We start from the raw sequence: 22,495 nt of genomic DNA on the forward strand, positions 1-22,495 counted from the left end.
GGGCCTTGCAGTTAAAGCCCCCCGGCGGAGGGTTTTCAAAACGCGCAGCTCGGAGCCGAGCGTGGGAAATTTTTAAAGTCTCGCGCTATCCGAAGCAGGCACAATAGGACCTCGTTATAAAAGACGACGTTTTAGTGCCGGCCTAGGAAGGTAACGAGGATCTTAATAGCGGGGGAGGGGAAGTGGTGAAGGGCCGGGGGTGGGGGAGGGTGATCGTAAATTGAAACTCCTCGGAGGACTCGTAAAATTTTCATTGCCGGCACGATTGAGTGGTTCTTGTTCCGCCGGGCGAGCAGCACAGTGTCGCGACGTCGGAAAAGCAGCGTCGCGACGCCGCCGATCGGGGACCTGGAAGAGGTGACAGAGAATGGAAGTTAGGACAAAGGGAGCGGAAAATGGACCGATGGGAAACTGTCGAGCTCGAAGGAAACAGGTAGACAAGTTCAACAAGAACCAGAAGCTCGCAGAAGTTAGTCAATTCCATGCACGCTCGAAAGACAGGGAACGGTCGAGAAATTTCGATATCGGACCTTCAAATGTCCTGCGCTGTCCAAACTTCTAATTGCCCCAATACAAATTATGCGCTTCATCGACGAGGGTCTCGCGGATCACGAGGCAGGTCCAAATTACTGCCGTGCTGAGGAAAAACGCCGTATGAACATTCGAGAGTTGCCAAATTTCCCCGAATAAAACATGTATTTTTGAAGAAAGTTATGCGTATTTTTCCATACGATTTTCAGATCTTGTAGATTAAATTGGGAGCAAAATCGTCTGAAAAATGGAGAGAGGGAATTCAGAATTTTCCCGATAAATTCGTAGGTTATTAAAGGAAGTATGACAACGCCTGAAGGTTCATACGGCGTTTTTCCTAAGGACGACAGAATAGGACAGTGTTGAACAAACCAGTCATATCTACCGAGAGTTTTGAAAAGAGACCTATATGTGCAATGGTGTAGGACTGGTAGCTACATGTTATTCGAAGAAAGATTCGACAGCTAGTAAATCCATTGATAATAAAAAGAGGAAGACACGAGAAGAAGAAAAGACAAGGGAAAAAAGGAAGGAAGGAAAGAAGAAAAGGATACTTGAGAATGACATCAGGTAGAATATGAAGAGAAGGCGGAGGAAAGATAAAGTAAAGAGGGGGAAAAGATCAAGATGAAGAAAAAGTGGAAGAAAAAGACAGAAAAAAGTAAATCTTTTCTTTTGCTCTCTTCCTTTTATTTTTTTCCTATTCCTCATCATCCTCCTTTTCTCATTCTTTCTCCTCTTTGTTTAATGCTTCTTCTCCTTCTTCATATTCTTTTCACTTTCTTAGTGTCCTACTTCCTCTTCTTTTTCTCCCTCCTACTCTTCCTTTCTTCTTCCTTCCTCTCCTTCCTCCGAATTCTGAAGCGTCTTTATCAGTCATTTTGTGAGGAATCTTACGATATAAGCCCGTCAGTCTAGGGTTTTAGCCAGGTAGGATTTTACTGGAGAGCTAGTGGTACATCCACGCTTAAGACAACGTGACAAAGAAGACGTTCAAAACGAGCTTTGCTTTTTAGCCCGTAACAACTCAACTTATAGCGTCTCAACATGCCGTGCGTTTCGGTTTGGAAGCGAGCGCAAGCCATTTTAAAACGCCTTCATTTTTCTAATGTGCAACACGGACATCCCTCAAGCTCGAATAGTTGTATTCAGACCATCGTCAATGTTCTTGCCCTTTATCTCCGTGTTCGTGCATTTCTGATTCGCGAAATTCGAAGGTTGGTTTCTATAATTGTTAATTATCATGTGTGATGATCTCGCATCTTGCAAATGGTATCTCTGGAGACGTTCCATTGAAATTTCTCTCAAAATTCGTTGAAATTGTCAGTTTGTTTACTAGGAATTCCAGTTGATTTAAAATAAATTCCCTCGTGGGAAACATTCAGTGAAAATTTCTTTATATTTGAATTGAAATTTTCTTCATCGGGTTTTGACCAATTTAATAACGAAGTGGCTATTCGTCGGTACGGTACCGACGGATAAATGACTATTCGTCGGTACCGTACCGATGAATAAATAGCTATTCGTCGGTACCGTACCGATGAATAAATAGCTATTCGTCGGTACCGTACCGATGAATAAATAGCTATTCGTCGGTACCGTACCGATGAATAAATAGCTATTCTGAAAAGAATATTCTGCTTTTGATCGCGAGAACATTAAGCTCTTAAATTTATTCATGATTTCATTTTTCGATTCAACTGTTGATTCGAAGCGGTCAAGGTACGTTTTCTGATAAGGTGCCTCAGGGCTACACGGTTTATCGGCACTTAGTATCTCCGTGTAATTACAACAGAGCACCATAGATGGCGTTTGCTTGTCCATTCGGACCAAGGCTTGACAACACATTTTTATTAATTAATGTCGCCGATGCGGTACCGACGAATAGCCATTTATTCATCGGTACGGTACCGACGAACAGCCATTTATTCATCGGTACGGTACCGACGAATAGCCATTTATTCATCGGTACGGTACCGACGAATAGCCTCATCCTTTTAATAAATCAAAGAAAATCAATCGAATCAACCAAAAGCAATGAGTTATTGAATGAATGAAGGGAACATACTAAATTTAATTGTAAGAAAAGCTTAGGTCTTACAACCTCTGATTTTTGAAATTTCTAAATTTTCAAAACAAATTAATAAACTCTCAATCAATCAAAATCAAAACTCCGACACAAAGCCCTATTTAAATTAAACAGAACTTCTGTTGAATGTGTCCGATTGTTCTAAAATTATCTCGGTTGTTTCAAAGAGAGTGTTAGTTAGTTGTTCTTTTTTGTAAGAAAAAAATAAATTTGTCCACTTGTTGAACTTTTTTAAATGAGATCCTCTTGAGACAAGTGGCATTATTTTTGAAAAATTTAGACATTTTTAGCGGGAGAGACTCAATGATCGGTTTTTAATAATCAAAATAATAAGTCCAACCTTTAAATTATAATTGTTGACCCTAGAATCAACATCTGTAAAATTCGATTATTCAAATGGCTACAACTCCAGTACAACATCAACTGTATTTGCCAGGAGCATCTGCAATCAGTAATTCAGATGTAATTTAATTCATAAACGTTGCCACAATCTTGAAGGATTAAGTTTGTCAAACTTTAAGGTGGGCTCAAAGCTGCTGAAGTCCCGTGGACTAAGGAATTTTGGAAAAATATACTGTAACGAAAAAAAAGGCTATTCAACCCATTAACGCGTAAAATCTTTGCAATCTATTATTTGTAGGTCCCTAAACGCTGATGTATTTTATGGATGGAAGGAAACTTCCAGGAAGGTCGAGCATTAACACATCCTCGGTATATAAGTTTAACAATTATTGTAGGAGTTATACCAGGACGATGTCATCAACTAAAATGTGCGTGTTTCGGCACGAAATGCCAATTTACTATAATGTAATATATTACAAAGTTGTAAATTTTCTCACTATTAAATCTGATTGCTTCCAATTTCCCGTGTCAATAAGAGATTTTAAAAATACTGCGGACTATTCATCAGTCTGTTTATTAACAAGTTCAATACTGCCGTGCCAAGGAAGAACGCCGTATGAGCCTTCAGGCGTTGCCAAGTTTCCTCCGATAAAACCCGGATTTACTGGGAAAATTGCGAGTATTATTTCCAAAAGTTTTCGGACAATTTTTCATGCAATTTAATCTAAAATATCCGAAAATTTCAAGGAAAAGTATGTACGAATGTTGTCAAAATACATATTTTGTCAAGGGAAATTTAGCTTTTCTTGAATGTTCATGCGGCGTTCTTCCTTAGCACGGCAGAATACATGGAGAAAAAAACTTCGTGCGTAGGACCTGAAGTTTTCGGATCACGTACCTTAAAACTTGAGGTCCAGCTGCTGAAGTTCGGGTCAGACATCTGAAGTACTTAGATATATACCGAAGAGTTCGGATCACACATCTGAAGTACTCCGGTACGTACCGAAGTGCCTCGATGTCTGACCCGAACTTCGGCAGCTCGATCTGCAGTTTTCGTATGCGTGATCAGAAAACTTCGGAGATCTATATGACCTCAACTTCGGGTCCCATGCACGAAGTTTTTTTCTCCGCATAGGAAACGATCATTCTCGTGCGAATTCTCCATTGATTCTAAATCGCATAGGCTTAGACTGATAGGATACAGGATGCATGATAGACGGGTAGGGCAGCAATGGCGGTCAAAGATGGGGCGAATGAAAGGAAAGCCAGGACAAAGGTACACGGATGTGGTGGGAGAGGGATAGCGGGTCTGCACCCGATAGTAGAAGGAAGAAGGGTGGCGTCCGGATAAAATCCATTTCCAGACCTGTCAATTCGAACACACATTGTTGCTGTCGCTGCCCGCGAACTTTGAGCCAAGCGCCTATCGATCAGCAACCCGCAACGCAGCGCTCTGAGCCCCCGGTTGCCGCCCCAGGTACAAATATTTTAGTTGATCGGAAATGGGTTAGTTGCGCTGGTCACAGAATCGTGTGTTGATGCTTAATTCTTGTAGCTCAGCTAGAAATAATAAGATCCGTCCAAACTGCAACTTCCCACGTTCAACATTAAGTGAGGTATCGCCCATTGAAAAGTCGGGTTTTTGACGTCATCCACCGCGGCAGTGACACCCTTGGTTTCTTCTTCTTTTGTTCGATCAGTGATATAGAGGGGCAACGCGAAACTTAAACGACGTTAAACGTAAACAAACTGAGGTGAACTGACTGACCGCCTGATCTTTTCGCGGCGAGTGCGTTATCTCATGATAAGAAGATCTTTAAAGTGCGTATCCATCTGTTTCTTGAATTTCGTCTCGGTTAACGTTGTTGAAGTTTCGCGTTGCACCCTCTGCATCACTGATCGAACAAAAGAGGAAGAAACCAACGGTGTTACTGCCGCGGTGGATGACGTCAAAAACCTGACTTTTCAAAGGGCGATATCTCGCCTCACACTACTGTGAATTGGACGTATTTCTGTCAAACGGAACTAAGCGCCAATTTGAGTTCCTTTTGAGGAATATAGGATACCGGATAGCGCGTTCTGTCAAATGGAACTAAGCGCCATGGAAAAGCATTGCGAGTATAGGAACGAATGAGCCCGACGCCCGGTTCCGCCGCCAATCAAAGCCCCCCTCTACCTTCCTCCCCCTATGGCGCTTAGGTCCGTTTGACAGAAATACGTCCAATTGTGACTTTTTAGTTGAACTAATGGTCGGCCACACACGGTAGGAAATGAAACAATAGACGCTATTATGGTTTCTATTCAATTTGATTGACATTTAATTATAAATCTCATTAATATTAATCACCCTAGACCTAACTACTAAACGACTAATCAACTCATCTGCTAAACAGTTAGGTTCTTTTGGAAAAGCCCCAATGTAGATATAACCGGTTCGGTTACTGCCATCCAATTTCGTAAGCTCTCCGTTTTTGGTTTCACGTCGGTGGGAAATCTTCTATATAATGGTGATTCAAGACAATAGCTCTGGCATTGTGGCAAGCAAAAATGGCGGAGCTGCGCTTAGTGTTAATGTGGGTTAGGCGGTTTTAGGTCCGCAGCGTTGCGGGGATTTATTCCGGCGTTGGCATTGTTCTCAGCTGTGCGATGCGGGTTGCGGGTCCGTCGCGGCGCGGCGCGGGCGCGGAACAATGGAATCAATTAACTTATGATCGGCACTTTAGTGGCTCCGGCTCAGATTCGGAGTCCCTGTCAACAACAACACAAACATCAATTAGCCGAACAAACAGACCAACAGCGTTACGCCACCGACCATCGTCGCGGTGCTCCGCCAACCAGGAGCGAGCTTTATTTTTAGTATTCGCTCAAGAAGAGCTCCTTTTAGGTTACTTCGACTCCCACGATCGCCCTTTAAATTTCACATGAAATTTCAACAGGTTTTATATACAGGGTGATCCAGGGTTGAACGGCCAGACTGCAGGAGCCGAAATACCCCCAAACCCCCTCTTTAAATTGAGATTTCCATTTTTTATAGAGTATTTATGAATTCAGGGCATGAAATTACAGGAGAATACAACTTTTCATGATATTTGGTTCACAACCGTTGCCCAAATTCAGGAAAAACTATTTACTTTCCGATTTTTTGTTGGGGGGGGGGGGGGCGTAGCTCCGACTTGGGGCATTTTTGGAAAAAACTTCATACAACCAAAAAGTCTTATTTTGACCCATAGAACACGTTCCTGCACTCTGGCCGTTTAACCCCGGATCACCCTGTATTTCATAAAGAAAGAAAGAAAAAAAAAATTGGCTCTGAATATAACTTTTTCAATGTGTTCACCGTTTTATTCGTGCATTTTTGACGAGGAGACATGAATCGTAGCGCTAAAATTCTTACCCTGTCTTGTGGTTTATGAGTCGTATTTATCAAGGCACGGTAAACCTCCCCGGCATAATAAGCGACACTGTATAAATCAGGGTTTTTCCTGTTTTTCCCCTGTGAAAACTGCGGGAAGGTCGAATAATGCGTGTTACATTTACTCGCCTCTTTACTTATTACTAAAGAATATAAATATACGAGGCGAGAACTTTTATCTCCTAATGCACTCTCAGCGGCCTTCAAAAATCTTTCGGAAGTCCTTAAAAGTTCAAACATGCTAATAGCAAGAACCAAAGTTAACATAGTCCCTAGTATGAATTCAACCAATAAAATGCAAGACGATAATTATGGCCTGGTTACACGATCAAATTCCCGTCAAATTCCGATCAAATGGTTACTGGTGCGCACCATCTACCATCAAATTTCTGCGGCCTGCAAAAATTTGATGGTAGATGATGGAGCTGTGAGGCTCATCCTTCATCTGATTTCCTCACAACCGTGCTTATTTCATGCTTATTTCAATCAACACGCTGTTTTAATTAATTTTACTCATCAATCTAGATAACTCTCGACCGCCATCTTGGTCATCATTTTGATCGGAATTTGACGAGAATTTGATCGCGTAACCAGGCCACAAAATTATATGTATTGTAATTATAACAATATCAGAATCCTCGAAAAAACTTGAACAATTTTTGGAAGGAAAGATTCTCGATTTTCTTAATTGGAACTCCTTGAACAGTCCTTGAAAGCCCTCGATTTTGGTTTTGAAAAGCTATCTTGAACCGTAAAATCCATTGTCTCTGTGACAAAGCCCTGGGTTGAGAATATCGAATCGCGCGAATAAAATACGGTTGTAGCGAGGCACACGCTGTTGAGCTGGTGGATGGTGGATCTTCGGGTATCGCCTCATCAAGATGAGAGATCACAGGCGAAGCCATGGAGGAAACCCGAGAGCTTCCTGTCATCATTTTTAAGTGAAAAATACCCGCTCCTCCTCTTACTTCCCAGGTGAAAGCAACCCCCTCTTATGTCACGAGCTTCTAGTCAGCATTGCCAGATGGACTTGAAGCTCGGAAACGTATCTGCACCGAATACTTTTTTCTTCTTTAAAAAAATGTGTAAAGTAAAAATGTGAACGCCAGAAGAGAAAGGGACCTTATGTTCCGTCCATCAACAACGTCAGGCACGGTAGAAGGGTGAGAAGGATTTAGGAGTGCTTGGCAAGCCTCTTTCTAGAGGGGTAAGAAGAGGAAAATGTGCCTCGAATGGAGGGAGGAAGGGTCAAAACATCGGAAAAGTGCGCTTGAAGTCATTTTATAGACAGTTCTTTTGACCGAAAAACCCAAATCCCAACTAATCCAAGGTAAAATTTCAGTTAGGAAGAAAATCTGGTTCAAATAAGTTGAGAGGTTTGTTTTATAAAATCGTTCAAACATACAAAATCCACGTAGATTAGATCACACTATCGAATATGGATACTGTCTGAAATCAACTCAATAGTGAGAAATCAACGAGTCCAGTGTTAGCCAGTTCAAACTTCAAAGTTTTTCACTTTTAGACTGCCCTATAACTAAATTCAAGTATTTTTTTTGCCATGGAATCTTTTTCTAGCGTGCTGAATTTCCTGTGACAAGATTACAAATACGATGTCTCTCTGTATACGAAGGTTTTTTTTTATTATTACTAGCAGGAAACCCGTGCTACGCACAGGAAAACCCCACCATCAGCAATCACTGTGATTAGTGATCAGTTACTAATTGTGTTTCTGAATTATCATCTACTATTTCAAAATTGGCGAGACACACTGGTTTGATAAAAAAGTAGAAATTAGTAGTATGCTGCTATTTTGGTCTGTTCTTCAGTAAGCTCATATGATAATTGTAATAATCAAAAATACCCAATCAAAAGTTGGTTATTTTCATAAAGATTTGATACTTTTGTCAGTTCAATGTTTAATTGAAGTTAGCTGGTGAGTTTCAGCCGCGAAAATTACGGGATTTAACCAGCGGTTTCGTTTAATTCTCAGCAATCTCGAAAGCAATCGATGAAAGTGGGGCGATCGCCCCATCGCCACCCCGGCCAGTCCGTCCCTGCTGTCAGCACCGCGACTACAGGCGCAGTGTGACCGAGCCGTCAGCACAGTATAGAACGCCTTCAATCTAGCAAGCGGCAATGTGCGCAGAGGAGACCAATGCCATAGAATAAAAAGACTACGTCAGTCTCTTTATTCTATGCCAATGAATAGACAGATTTTCCAGATTTTCACATCTCTGAGAGGGTAGCCCGGCAACGGAGGCACGAGTCGGAGCTCGCAAAAATCATGGCGCGGCGTTTCCAACAGCGCGACGCAGAACTCGTTCCATCTTCCTCGCACTCGTTGGACGCCGAACTCCTTCCATCTTCCTCGCATGCCAATGAATAGACAGATTTTCCAGATTTTCACATCTCTGAGAGGGTAGCCCGGCAACGGAGGCACGAGTCGGAGCTCGCAAAAATCATGGCGCGGCGTTTCCAACAGCGCGACGCAGAACTCGTTCCATCTTCCTCGCACTCGTTGGACGCCGAACTCCTTCCATCTTCCTCGCACCCGTTGCGCGCACCAGAAGAACACACGTAAAATTTATCAGCTGTCTTCGAGCGCGAGCCGCGGAAATCGCTCCATCTCGCTCGCACTCTCTCTCGCACCCGTTGTCCTTACGGGAAAATCGACCCGCGCGGACCGCGATATCCCGCGAACCGGCGGGCGGATCGCGAAATCCTCCCTTATCCGGCGCCTCGGGGTAGAGAGGGATCCCAGTGCGGAATCTCAGGGTCACACGGCCTCCCGTTCACGAGATCCGCTGATACGTGAGTCAGTGAGTGAGTCAATCAACGTGAAGTCTGCTTTATTAGTATAGAAGATTATTAATTCATGATTTGTTGTTTGTGGAGTGATACGTTTGTTTACAATTGCTGATTTTACCTACGTTGGTTCTGATCTTTACCTTAAGCGGGAAGTTCGGATTCGCTAATTCTAACGGAAACCGCGAACAATAATAATTTCTCACGCATTAGATTCTAAACTTCAGTTACGAGTTGAACACGTTCTGCATTCGATGACTGAAATTTCGATGAAATTCAGTTTTTACCCTTTTTGTCGATCTTTTTTTTCCTCCCGTATAATTCTTCCTCACCATCAGTGGCCGTTCAAGTATTATGTAAGCGACTTACCTAATAGGATCTAACGAGGGAGAGGGGAGGGAGGAGCTATATCTTACGTAAGGTCCCCCCTTTTTTAAGAAGAAAATCATAGTTTGCACCACAAAACATTGTACCACCTATTTTTCAGAGACTTTCAACTTAATTTTTGTTTTAATAATTGCACTGGAAAAAAAAAAACACATTGGATCTAGAGTCCAGACTCTTGAAAACATTGACAAGAAAAAGGACTCTTGATTCAATCAGATTTATGCTTAAATCTAAAGAAAATCCGCTCAAATTAAGAGGCTTGGTTCTTGATTCAAGCTTAAATCCGATTGAATCAAGAGTATTTTTTCTTGTCGATGTTTTTAAGAGTCTGGACTCTAGATCCAATGTGTTTTTTTTCCAGTGTGGGGGAGGGGAGTAACCAGTCTTACGTAATTTGAATGAAAAAGTTTAGGCTGTCTTGCGGGTTCCTTCCAAAGGGGAGGGGGGGAGTGTTGAAAATTCAGTCAAAATGCCTCACGTATACCGCTTGAAGATCCCACAAGAATTCAGCTCTATTCTAACGAACACGTGGACAAGAAATAACTTAGCAACGTTGTTAAAAAAAGAAAAAACGGATATTTCGTGGAAGCGGCAACCCCGCCCTCACGCAACAGATCGAGGGTTGCTCTGGAGCTTCGTGCTCGGGGGCAACGTGACGACGACGAGCGTAAAAAGGCGGGGTTCTCGGGAGCCCGGTCGAAACCACCCAAGTGCAACGGGTCTCCCGCGGCAGTTGCGCGCTTCTTCACGCCCCCCTCCTCCTCGGAGGGCGAAAAGGGCGGGCTCTCACGTAAACGAGGTTATGATGTGCATCATTAGCCGAGGGAAAAAATTCGAGGACTCGCGCCTCCTCGTTGTTCGGAGAAACGACGTATGAACTCTGGAACGTTGCCAAATTTCCCGTCATAAAATGTTAGGTTTGCGGAAAACTTGTGAACATTTTTCTACCGATTTTTTGGGGGAAATCTAATCGGAATTTAATCTGAGGTATGTGAAAATTTCAAAGGGAGACATTCAAAACTTCCGTCAAAAATACAGGTTTTATTGGTGGAAATTTGGCAACATTCGAATGTTTATACGGCGTTTTTCCGTTAGCGCGGCGGTATTAACTTCATGACCCCCGAACTGCCACTAAAAAATAAACATCATTTAAAATTCAGCTCCGCGCCTCCGAGAATTTGTATCAATTAGGCCTCGCCCCGCTAAAACAGGGGGAAGCAGTGGGGGATGGGGAGGAGAGGGCGGCCCCGTAATTAATTCGATAAATTCGCTCGTGTAATATTCTGTCTCCCCCTCGCGGAGGTGGGAGAGGCGCGGTTTGTGTTATTTTTCCAACATCGGAAAGAGAGAGCCGTAATTTCACTCAATCCTCGTTTTCGAGCAATTTTAATTAGGGCAGAAACGGGAGGGTGGCCGACTTTATATTGGTGCCTGTTTAGTTTGAAATTTCATGAAATTCCAAGAGTTATGTCAATAAAGATGATGAAAAAATTACTAATTATCTCAGCAGTAATTAGCCTAATCTTTGCAATAGTGAGCGCCTCATTCTTACTCATCCATAAAAGCGACTAGCTGCGTCTCCGTTTGTCTTATTTTTAGTGGTGCTTCGAGGGCTACATGAGCACAGTCCTCTTTTTTTAACTCCTCGCCCGAATCCAAGTGACACCTCATTGGCTGCATAGAGCGAAGCATTGCAAGTTCTCGCCTTGCGTCATAGCGCCTTCAATTTAGCGGACGCAACACGGACATCCATCAAGCACGAATAGTTGTATCTCTGCGCCGTCTTCCACGCGCGTCCTTTCCCTCGCTCTGTTTCAATATTGTGTTGTCCGTTTGTCTTATTTGTACTGGTTCTTCGAGGGCTCACTCGTGCGACACAGTTGAAGATAGAAGAGATATAATCGGACCTCGTTTTTTAAACTTTTCTCGCGAATACAAGTGACACCTCACTGACAGCATTGAGCGGAGCATCGTCAGTTCACGCCTCACACCATCGCGCCTTCAATTTTCCAATGTAACATGGACATCCATCAAACATGAATGATTGTAACTCTTGTCGTCATCAACGCGTGGTGAGGTGTCTCTTATTTCTGAATTTGAGGAGTGTTAAGGTTAAGTTTGCTCAAAATATGCAATGATGTGTCCAAATCAATTATTATTTTGAAAAAAAAGGAAAGAAGAAAAGTGTTAAGAGGTTTTTTAAGCGCCCTAAAGGGTGCACGTCTTAAAATTGGTATTTTGGCGAGAGTTGTATCGTGTTAGGGAATTTTTTCGTCGACTACCCCTAGAAATACCAAGCCGGGTTAAAATGACCTGAATAGAGCCCTCTAGAAGCGTTGGCGTTATATATGGCGGATGAATAGGGTGGATCAAAAAGTATGTTTCCAAAAAGGTAAAAATTTCAAAAAGAGTTATTCTTACCTTCGAAAACATAGTAATAACATAGATACTACTTCAAAAACTATCAAAATTAATTTATTTAAATATGGGTCAATTCGATCCAACTTAGAAGTTTCCGTATAAAAGAAAGTCTTGGGCATCTAAAAGGTTATCCAGCGTATTGCCTCTCAGTGTGCTAAATGGTTGATGATCAAAATTGGGACGTACTTAAATCAAGAGAACTATCTTCGCTGTGGCCTAAACCCTGAGGTCCATTAGGAAACATGCATGACAAGACCTATGCCACATTGTCACAATGGAGGTGACTTCTTTTAATGTAAAAACGTCGAATGGAAAATCCTCGCCTCGTGCGAAAACTCCATTTTCCCCGGAAATATTCTAGTTTCATGTGATGGTGCAAATAACGTCATTGTTGGGTTAGTAAATGTTCCTGCACGGTGGAAGCCGGCACATTAGGCAGAACGATGGTAAGAAGGAAAACTCATAGTGGCGCAGTGTAATCACCTTTGCGAGCGAAAAAGGCCGCAACAACGGAAGTACCTTTGGCCCCTAAGATCCTGAGAAACGAACATGTGGAGTGTGGACCTTGAATAGGTTAAGAATCGAAAGCACACCAGCCTGAAAATAACACGTACTGCCCAAAGCGGAGGCGAGGAGTAGATTTCATCATTCCAGCCAAATGTCTCTGAGACATTCACTGTTTTTCACAAAGGAGCGTCCGTAAAAAGTCTTTCACGAATACTACCGTGCTAAGGAAAAACGCCGTATGAACACTCGAGAGTTGCCAAATGTCCTCGGATAAAACATGTAGTTTTGACGACATTCATGCACATTTTTCTTTGAAATTTTCAGATATGTTAGCTTAAATTGCGGACAAAATTATCTGAAATTTTCGGAAAATAATATTTTCTATTCTCTCAATAATTTCGGTTTTTATTGAAGGAAACTTGGCAACGTCTGAAGGCTCATACGGCGTTTTTCCTTAGCATAGCAGAATATCAGTCGGTGAAAAAAGATAAGTACTATCTTTTAGGAAATCCCTCAACGATTACGATCCCCTCCACAGCGATGACCTGAGAGAAAATGTAGTCTTGGAGGGTGTGGGGTTGTGGGGGGCCTGTCTTCTCTCCTTGGCCCTTCGTTCTTTTTTCAGTGGTACATGTCTGACATCTTTGAACTTTTATTTTAATGGATTCGTCGGCTATATAGAGCCGCTAAAAATAGCTCATTTAGAGTTTCCATCTTCAAAATTTTCCTCAAAAAGCCTCCAGACCCCCATTGAATATGGGAAAGTGCCCCGCGAGCCACAACCTGTGAGATCTCGTCCTGTGCCCCCCACAAAAAATGTCTGCTTCCGCCGATGACGATCAAATGGGGACAGTTTTAGAACTTCTGTCCATGGGCACCATAGCGCGCCTGTATGAAAATAAAGGCATGCACTTACTGACAGTTGGATTGCATTTTGCAAAAAGGAACCACTAGCATTGCAATGTTGCTAAGATTGTGCAACTTCTTTTGTCTTGGAGGAAAAACTCGATTATCCCTTAATAGTTTCTATTTTACTCGCTAAAAACTGTAAATTTAAGACAAAAATTACCATCTAAATTTCATAGTTTTTCACAATTTCCGCAATTTTATTGCAAAGGATTAAGTTGCACAATCTTAGCATCATTGCAATGCTAGTGGTTCCTTTTTGCAAAATGCAATCCAGTTTATGGACGAAGTTTATTGATTTGCGGGGGAGTCTCTTTTATACCTGTTTTTATTGGAAGAACTGCATTTTATGATGGTAGCCATTGCGTCTTTCGCGCTAATTAATCGAACCAAGGTGATGCATCCTGGTCCGGTCAAAATTGACCTCAGTAAAGCAGCCTGTCTCCATAAACATCGATTGTTGTTCTCGGAGCTAAATCGAGGGGCGGTTTCTGCGGAGCGGCAACATAGGATGAGAAGATGAGCTCGTGTCGGGACAGGGACCGGGGACAGAGCCGGAAAGGTGGACTGAGCGGCGAGCGAGTATCGATTCGCTTCAAGGGCCTTATACACCTGCGAGTGCGAGTAAAACGCGTGTTTAGCAAAGTATGAGCCAATAGTCTGACTTTTCCTCGATAAATCCAAGTCGAGTAATCGAAATGGGGGACTCTTGTTGGTTCTATAACTTTGCCAATCACGTATCTTACCTGCCAAGGTAACTTACAACGACTGTCTTGAAACTTGTCTCGTGGACTCGGTCCTTACAACCCGTAGAGGAAGAAGAAGAAATAGAAATGGAAGATATGGAGGAGGAAGAAGGAGAAAGAGAAAGAAAAAGATAGGAAGGAAATGATTAGAGAACAAGGGAGGCCCCTCCCCCAAAAAAGGCTGCGACCCACTGGTGGGGCGATTTTGTCAAAAAGGACATAAATGACCTGCTGTCCGTTCTTCCTCTCACCAAGTTTTTCTTTCTCTCGTTCCTTTTTTTCCTTTTCTTGCTATTTTCATTTTCTTAAATTTTCTATTTTTCTGCCTCTTTCCTCTCTTCCTCATTTTTTTCTTTCCCTTTTCTCCCTTTTCTCTCTTCTTTTTTCTTCTTTTTCTCCCCTTTCCTCTTCTCCCTCCCCTCCTTCTGATTTTTAAGGCGTCCTCATTTGACATTTATCATGAGTCCTAAGACTCAAATCTCTCAGACTAAAATTCAACGGGAAAGAAAAGAAGAAAAATACAGTAGCGGTTCGGAGGAAGGAGAATGCTAGGGAAGGACTAGAGGGGAAGAATCGAAAAATATCGGTGGCATGTCTCCCTTGAGCCGTTGTGTAATAAGTTCCTCGTTACGAGTGTAACCCACTTTTTCAAGTCGCCTTCAATTACGCTGACACGCCACCCAGCATTACACGCGCGTGAAATAAGTGGTATTCGATTGAGGATCCTCGCTTCGCTCATGAAGGCGCACGATTTGGCGTCAGCCAGTCACGAGGCGAACCATTGTCTCGTCTTTTCCTCATTTGTTCTTTGTACCTCGAAATCAAAGGTTCAAACGGAATCAAATTGAGTTGGCTAATGAAGCCCTTCCAAATTTTGTGCAACCAATATAGATTTAAAATAACGAAAACGACGGCAAGCACCATTGACAAAGTCTGAAATGCACTTCTTATTTCGCAGTTTGAGTTTGTTCATTTTCAAACCCTTCTCGGAAAGTCTACTATGTCGTAAGACTTGATTATAGGACTTTATGTGACGGCCTATATTATTCAAACACGCAAAAATTATTTTGTAAAACCATCCTTTGTGTTGAAAATTTAATTTTAAGAATTCGTACCCCAACAGTGAGCATATATAATCAGTTTACACATATAATCTCTCGATTTTTACATCTTCTTTCAACATTAATTTATGAGAGCAGAAAGTTACAAGAAATCACCTTGATCATCAAAGGGATGGATCATATTTTTGGACATTTAATTTATTAATTTTAATTATAAATTTATTTGTCACCTTTATTTGCTTTCTAGACTAGGTTTGGCGTTTAAAACAATAGATTTTGCGTGAGAAACATTTGAAATTATGTCTTTTTAACCATCTGGTATATATTCAATTCTAAAGAAATTTTACCAAAATGTAGCAGGAAAATCAGGGAAATGTCAGGGAATTTCATTTTCTTCATTCTGTGGTAACCCTGTCTGAATTGTGTGAAATAATTGATTGCTTCGGCAATTCAACAAAGCTTCGACATTCTGATTTTGTTGCGCCTACCTTTTATGAGGAGCCACCACCTACCCTGGGAGGGACGCGCACGGAGGGGGGGGGGGGATCAAACTGGCGCGGGCGCTCACATCAGATAAGACAGTGAATACACGGAGCCTCCTTTTTAATACCCTAAATAGGAAGACCCCTCCTCCTGCCCTCCTGTTGCCCCTTCCAGCGCACGGTTATGCAAATTTCACGTGGGGCATCAGCCGCGGCCGCGGCCGGCCGGGCGAAAAATTGTGGCGGAACTCGGGGCAATATTATAAAATAATAACAGGAGAGGTAATTTCCCCGAGGAGCGCAGCCCTCTCCACTCGCTCTCACACAGCGTTGCCGTTTCGTCTCTAATTAATATATTAAACGTACGTTTTTCAAAGTGAAATTGTTAAAGGTTTGGCGCGTGATTTGGCGTCACCGGCCTCAACCTTTCTCAGGTTGGCGTTGCAGTTTTTCAGGGGAAATTCGTCTTTTTCGCAGTGGCACCGAAGAGAGGAGGAACAAGATTTTGGATTTCAATTTATTTGAACATTAGACTGAATGGAATGGACCTTCAGACAGGGCACGTTGTAAAACACCGAGAGACCTTTCTCATCAACAAAGGGATCGCATTTAGCAAAAAGGAACCAGCTCAATTACAGTGTTGTTAAAATGTTGCTTCTTCACAATTATCTAAAAAATCTCCCAAAATAGAAAATAGTTTTGGCATCCCACCAAAAAATTGGTAATTTTAAAAGGGAATAATTGTGTGAATTTTAATACTGTACATATATTCAGTATTTTTTAAAAGAAAAAAGAATTCGCACGATTTTGAAAACACTGTAATCCGCTCTGGTTCCGTTTTGCTAAATGCGATCCACTGGGTCTGTTGCCTGTTGCACGCGAGAGATACAGCCGAGTGAACAGACTTTTAAAGGTGAAATTGCATGGAATTATGATGGGCATTTTAAAAATGTCTGAGATCTATTCCTCCGTGTACTCCGTCGCTTTGACACAAAAAATGGCGTCCGTCGAATCACCTTTGTTAACTAAAGACGGCAACGTTTGGTCCTTTGGAAGTTAAAACGCGCTACCGATGGAGCAAGTGTTGTGCAATGAGATGAGGGTATTATTCTATGCTGCCGTGCTAAGGAAAAACACCGTATAAACATTCAGGCGTTGCCAAATTGCCTCTGACAAGATACGAATTTATTGGGGAAATTGTGAATATTTTTCCTCCAATTTTTGAGACTATTATGCACGCAATTTAACCTGAACTATCTGAAAATCTCGAGGAAAAATATGCACAAATGTTGTCAAAAATACATTGTTTACCAAGGGAAATTCGGCAACTCTCGAACGTTCATACGGCGTTCTTCCCTAGCACGGCAGTATGGCATGTAGGTCAGCACCTAACGACCGGCAATAATCCTGAAATTAGCGATACGTATCAGGTCCGAAACCAACAGCGTTTTTCCTTTCAGCCGTGGCAATTCCCATTCCCATTCCCCGAGGAATTGCGCTTGATTTTCTTGAGTGTGTTTGTTTTTTTGGGCGACTCCTACCACTCCACCAGTCACCGGTCCCACCTGTGGTGATTGGTGGAGCGATTCGGTTAGCGTGACTCGCTTCCTACCCCGACGAGAAACCTTCGACTCGAGTGCCGACCCGAGGCAACAAAATTCCATACTATCAGCTTGCCGTCGTCTCCATTAGCATGATACTAGTGATTAGCCCTAGTCAGACGGACTTGATTTTCATGACTCCTAAAACATGACGAATGAGATGGCATCATAAATTAGGTGAAAAAGAAGAAAAAATTGTAAGAGACGAATTACCATTGGAAAGTTTTTCCTTCACGGACGTAAGAAAGAAACCATTTTTTATTCTTGGTTTGGGGGTTGATTTGCCCGCCCGTCAACCTAAACCTCTATTAGAGTTGTTCATTATATGTATACCTTTCATCAACTTCTGCTTACAGCATGAACCTGTGGTTGTCCTGTTTCTATCCTATGCATTATTTATATGTTTTTGCGGCTACTGTACATTTAGAACAATAACTTGCTCTTAAAGAGAGAGATAGGAAACTAATTTTCTTACTTTTGTGATGTTTCAGGGGTGCTTTTTCAGTCGTGCGGCGATGTGTGCAAAAAGCAACCGGACTAGAATTTGCAGCAAAAATTATTAACACAAAGAAACTTACTCCGAGAGGTGAGTGACTCCATTTCATTTTATCTCTCCGCGTAATCAGTGGTGCAGCATGTTAAAAGTGAAACAAAACACTAAGAAGTGGCCCGGACTGTATATAACAAGGTGGAGAAATGGCTTCTTGGCCTTGTTTTCCCCGCGAAAAGGTGTGGACCCAGCACCATTTCTCTACTTGTTGCATGCTGAAAGTATACATTACTTTAGCCATAGAAAGAATCATAATTGATATGGTTCGTGGTTAAATCGAATCTCGTGATATTCTGGAAAAATTGGACTATCAATATTTTTCTTAAAGCCCCATCTAGAGACATATATTGTGAAGAAAATTAACTTTTAAACCTGTCGTTCGCCTTAACGTGCGAGTTTAAAGTTTAGAAAAGGGTTACACAACGATGGCACTGGCACTGGCTCCTCCTCCCCCTATTGTAACGCAGCGTAACGCAGGGTAATAACCCCGCCGGTAGATAGTTACGTAATTTATGAATGCTGTTCATGGAAATGGGATTAAATTCACTGTACTAGCTTTAAAAATTACATGATCATAGCCAAAGAAACGAGGTATTTCATTATGATTGATGAAAACACAATACGTACTTAGGTACCTTTTCTATAAGGAGTTTCCAGTATCGTCAAGACTATTACGAATTGTCAGCTTTCAAGAATATACCTTTAAGAGCTCATAATAAATGCAAGTAGCAAAGTAGCAGAACAAAAATTAGTCTCGGTCAAACTACTAATTCCCAAGGCACCACCTGCTGGAAAATGTTTATCTTAGGAATATCTTTGATAGAATTACATAACCACGGACAACAGAGACTTTGAAAAAAAACCTCAAAACACAGCAGGAATCAAGACCCTTTATAGAAATGACAGATGGCACGATAGGTTTATTTTTCCTTGGAGCTTTTAAAGGTGCTGTATCCGTATTCTACATCCTCGCGCAAGCACAAGAACATTTTGAGAAAATAAGGAGCCTCGAAAATGGTGGTAACTTTCAAAAGGAAAAAATTTCAAATTTGATCGACGTTTTGTGCGTGTTCAAAAGCCGCTGTGCCTGGTTCCTCTATGTGTGGTTCATTAGGTGGAGGCTCCCTCAGAGACACACTCGAAAAAAAAACACATTGGATCTAGAGGACAACCACCAGGCTCTTAAAAACATCGACAAGAAAAAGTACTTTTGATTCAATCAGAATCTAGCTTAAATCAAGAACCAAGCCTCTTAATTTATGCGGATTTCGTTTTGATTCAAGCAAAAATCCGATTGAATCAAGAGTATCTTTTCTTGTCAATGTTTTCAAGAGTCTGGACTCTAGATCCAATGTGGTTTTTTTTCCTGCGCAGCCTTACACTTTTCAAGAGACGTGCTCGGATATCGAATCTCGGAAGGAACTTGGGCATTAAAATGTATTGGTTTTGGAGTTTGGTTTGCAATGCGTGCATGGGAGGCACCGGCACCTCCTTATCGATTCCGGTCGTCAGCGTGGGATGGGGAGGGGGTGTGGGTGGGAGCGTGGGAGCCGGTAGCTTGGCACGCATTCAATCACGCATCGACGCAGTCTCAAGCCGCTTGTCGAGCTGCACAAAAGTTAGGAATTCCGCTTTTAAATCGATCCAATCCGATGTCCATAAACCAAGAACGATATTTCAATATTTTAATTCTATAATATTTAAGCACTGGTTTATTAGCACTGCACTTAAATATCAATGTATAAAGAGGTGACAATAATATTTAAAATGGTATATGGCTCAGAAATGGATAATTAGATCCGACGACGATAACTAAGTTTACGTACTTCAAGACTCCGACAGAAGATCCGCTATTTTGGATCTTAACTTAGCTCTGCAAAAGTCATTTAATTCGTTACACATTCTGGAGAGAAGTTTTGCCTCATCGAATCTGAAAGAAAGTGAGAGGAAACCCCTGATTTCCATCTGGGATTTGCCCCTCAAAGTCAACAAATATAGCGCTGACTACTTGCAAAAATCGTCACCGGCATAAAACGCCTTCAAGTTAGTGTGTATGCAACGCGGACATCCGCAGAGCACGAATAGTCGCATGCGGACGCCGTTGTCAGCGGCTCTCGTTTCCTCGCGATGTAGGAGGAGGCGCTCCCGATTCCCGCATTTGTTTACATCGAACGTCGTTATCACTCTACACGGAATCGTCTTTTCATGGTTGGAACTCACAACCCGGCGAAATTATTCAGAATCGAACTCAACGCCGAGCTTCTACGTTCAATAATCACGGACATACATCGATAGTAGAAGTCGGAAAACGCTTTTCTCGATTTATGGCGTAGCCCTTATGTTACCCTGTAACATTTTATTTTCCCAAAGGAATAAACATTATTCTAAGGGAGTTTAATTGATTTTCTTTTTTTTTCAGTCTCTGTAAAATTCAGCATTTAAAAATAAATAAATGTATAAATTATTAAACATGTAAGGGAAAAAAGATTTTGAAACGTTCCAATCAAGATACGTGAATTTCAACTTTCACCATAGCCATCGCTCTTTGGAAAACGTTCCGAATGACATCATTTTAAGCGGTAGTTTATGATTACTGTATTCTATGTACTTTGATTTATTTATGTCGGATGCATGTATTCGCGCTCGCTCCTTTACGTGCATTGTTGATTATACCAATGTTGAATAACCAAGTTACGCACTATCATGGAGGATACGACGTCATCACTGTTCCCGGTGCATCCGTTGAATTTACCATGTAAAGTTAGCGTTTAGGCACCTTTTATTACTCTTTGACTTTTAAGATCTTCAAGTTTCAACCATGGCAATTCCTTAACTACCGCAACGCATTAATTCCAATTTTTTCAAAAGAACTCGGTATTGCGTGACCATCCACCAAAAAAGGATAGAAGTACTGAAAGACTCAAAATTAAATTATTGGCACTCCTGCTCAGAGAAATATTGTACAGATAGTTAAGCACAGAGAATTTCATAGAAATTTAAAAATAATGCGGAGATATGCCTGTTCAAAGTTTACATTTCACACAACGCGATGTTGAGAAAATAATAATTGACCCCCTTGAAATTTTTGACTTGATATTAATGGAATAAAAGAAGCTTAATGGTTTAGAGTACCAAATTGTTCAATTTTATCGGATTATAATTTCACTCAATGCCTTCTTTCTGCATAAAAATAAAATATACTGTTTCCAACCAATTCTCATATAGAGATACCAGAGGGTATTTTCCGTTAAGAACACAAACTTTGATTGCAATATATTTTGCAAAGAAGAACTTCTGTATCTGGCTCCATTTACAAACATCTATGTGATTAGTTCTCTATGTGATTAGGTGCTTTTATAGGCGAGTCAAAAATAATGGTCCCTCCTCGCAAAAAATAGTTCGACTCTACAACCTGTCTCGCCGAAAATCCCTACCTTGAAATATTTGTCTCCGTGCGCTGAGGTTCCTTTACTCACGGACGGTCGCTTATGATCGTCGTGTGTGATTCAGGCTCCAATTTCAAGCAGATCCCGATTTACGTAACCGGTAAAAAGTTAAAAACCCCGTCAGGCCGGAAAAGAAGCAGCCTTCGAACTGGAAGGAAGCCCTTTAACTTCAATGGGAAACATTTTCAGTCGAGCAATAAAACGGCGTTTGGATCAAGAAGATCGAATTACCGTTCGAAACGGAAAACGGTCATCTCGAGATCTCTAGGCAAGCCCGTTGTTTTCGAATTTTCAAATATTATGAATATGGTAATACGCCAGGTGACAAGCTGCCGAGCGACTTTTGGGGGTTGAGCCGCATAGTAGCCCGGGGGCAACCTCCCTCACCCCCCGCCCCCACTTTAATTCGACAAGAGCGACAGAGCGACATACGTGCACAACTGCACACTGCCACTGCGTTAAGGCCCCCACCGCGTGAATGAACTCAGTAATGCCGCATGAAGGGAGTGGCTGGGAAGCGGGAGGGAGGTACGTGCCGCAGTTTCCAAGGGGTAGGGAGAACGGTGAGAGCGGGGTGAGGGGGGGGGGGTAAGGGGGCGTCGCTGGAGTTGACTTTTACGACCCGCCGCCGTCCTGCGGTGGGGCACGAAAAAACGAGGTTGAGCTAAGTAGGTCACGCCGTGGAAAACCCACCCTCATCCCTCGTTGACAAGGCCCCAAGGCTCCCCTACCCGATTCTACAGGTTGTCTCCTCCAGCCCCCCACTGTCCCACCACCCCTGAATCCACGATATTTTCGGGAGGACAGCAAGCAAACAATCCATACACCGGACTCTACTAGTTTTCTTGCGCGCAAAACGGAGCCCCTTATTAATTTTATTGTGCTAAAAAACGAGCATATTAAACTGCTTGATGAACCGACTAAGTCTGTTTGCTTCGTTCTCAGACGCTTTGAAATTTTTTTGTGCTACCTCCAAGTAGATAACTAATACATCGAGGCAGAGAGTATCGAGGTGGGTGACGTCAATTCGTTACAGTGGCGTGGCGTTCTTTGCTATAAATCGATTGATCTGCCATTTTAACCTATGTAAAAGGATCAATGATGATCAAAGACGAAATTACAGTCAAACGTTACAGAATTTTCACCTGCAATTTTGTATTTTTATTCAAAAACGTTCGGGCGGTTCCAAATACTCTAGCCGGACCG

General features: G+C 42.1%; 1 protein-coding gene across 12 annotated transcripts in view; it reads left to right on the forward strand.

The window, feature by feature from the left end:
• The window catches only part of CaMKII (Calcium/calmodulin-dependent protein kinase II), a 252,745-nt gene that overhangs the window by 66,443 nt on the left and 163,807 nt on the right, over positions 1-22,495 (forward strand). For all 12 annotated transcript variants that reach the window (XM_072298212.1, XM_072298210.1, XM_072298214.1 and 9 more), the window contains exon 2: positions 17,785-17,879. In XM_072298212.1, coding sequence (XP_072154313.1) covers positions 17,785-17,879 — 95 coding nt within the window. The remainder of the gene's footprint in view (positions 1-17,784; positions 17,880-22,495) is intronic.

Source organism: Bemisia tabaci, chromosome 3 (assembly GCF_918797505.1).
Source record: "Bemisia tabaci chromosome 3, PGI_BMITA_v3".
Taxonomy (NCBI): Eukaryota; Metazoa; Arthropoda; class Insecta; order Hemiptera; family Aleyrodidae; genus Bemisia; species Bemisia tabaci.